General features: G+C 56.0%; 1 protein-coding gene across 1 annotated transcript; it reads left to right on the top strand.

Moving 5' to 3' along the window:
• The first annotated feature begins 222 nt into the window (after window positions 1-222).
• On the top strand, window positions 223-1,134 carry LOC104989370 (myeloid-associated differentiation marker-like). The gene has a single exon (XM_010841014.1). It carries the CDS (start codon window positions 223-225, stop codon window positions 1,132-1,134), a length of 912 nt encoding a protein of 303 aa, XP_010839316.1.
• Window positions 1,135-1,335: the final 201 nt, after the last annotated feature.

Below are 1,335 nucleotides of genomic sequence, written 5' to 3'. Positions count from 1 at the left end.
AAGGGTGATGGGTGGTGGGGAACCATTCTGGAGCAGCTGTGCTGTTACCCGATTGTCTGAGGCCATTGGTTCCATCTCCACAGATGCTGAGCCTCAGCTGTCACCGAGCCCTGAGCCGTTTGTAGGCATCTGATCCTCTGGAGCTGGATCTTTCTTTGGTGGGTCCTCAGTGAAGACCATTGCCAGACCGGTGACTGTGACTTGCCAGACTTTCATAACACCATGCCTACCAGGGCGACACTCCCATCCTGGCGCTACGTGAACAGAGTGTTCTTGTTCCTCCGCGTGCCGCAGCTCTTGTCCACCTGCGTGGCATTCTCCTTGGTGGCTGACATGGGCTTGAGAGGGGACATAGGTAACTGGTTCATGTCCTTCTGGTGCATCTGTTTCATTGTGACCCTATTCATAGTCATAATTGAGGTAAATGGTCTCCAGCCTCGCTTTCCTTTCTACTGGTACAACTTTCCCGTCACCTTCGCCTGCTACGCCGCCCTCATCTGCCTCTCAGCCTCCATCATCTACTCCATCACCTACGTCCAGTTCCTGCCTGATGTCCCTGAGTGGGACCGGGCCGTCGCTGCCACTGCATTCTCCTGCATCGCGTCAGTGCTTTATGCCATAGAAATGGCGGGCATGTGGAACTTCTACAAGCTCAAGGAGATCCCCTGCTACCTGCACACCGTGCCCAGCCTGCTGAACGTGCTGGAGACCTTCGTTGCTGGTGTCATCTTTGCCTTCCTCAGCAACACCTCCCTATACCTGCACCAGCCGGCCCTGGTGTGGTGCGTGGCTGTGTACTCCGTCTGCTTCATCTCAGAAGCAGTAACCATCCTGTTGAACCTGGGCAAATGGGAGCACAGGCTGCCCATCCCCTTCCCCATTTGCCAACTTGTGCTCACCGTGTTCTCTGTCCTCCTCTACATCAGTGCTCTTGTCCTCTGGCTGCTCTACCAGTTCTATGAGGAGTTGGGCGGGCTGCCCCAGCGGTCCAGCGATGTGAGCTGCGTTGATGGCCTCATGTGCACCTGGGACCAGCGCCTGGCTGTGGCCGTCCTGACAGCTGTCAACTTGCTGGTTTACGTGGCTGACCGGGGGTACTGGGCCCACCGGGTCTCTATCGAGACTGAGGACTAGCCTGGAGACTCCTGATCCTCTGCTCACAGGAGGTATCCTCACTGAGCTCTGACGTCCTCTGATGCCCTCTTCCTGGCTCCCCTCTCCCTCCTCACATCCTTCCCCTCGAATCTCACTCTCTTTTCTGTTCCTTTCTTTCTTCCGCTCTGTCTCCTTCCTGTCTTGTGTGGTTGCCCACATTCTCTTTTGCTTCTCTCATTT

Source organism: Bison bison, unplaced genomic scaffold (assembly GCF_000754665.1).
Source record: "Bison bison bison isolate TAMUID 2011002044 unplaced genomic scaffold, Bison_UMD1.0 scf7180017864155, whole genome shotgun sequence".
NCBI classification, from domain to species: domain Eukaryota; kingdom Metazoa; phylum Chordata; class Mammalia; order Artiodactyla; family Bovidae; genus Bison; species Bison bison.
This window is presented reverse-complemented; position numbering and strand designations above follow the sequence as displayed.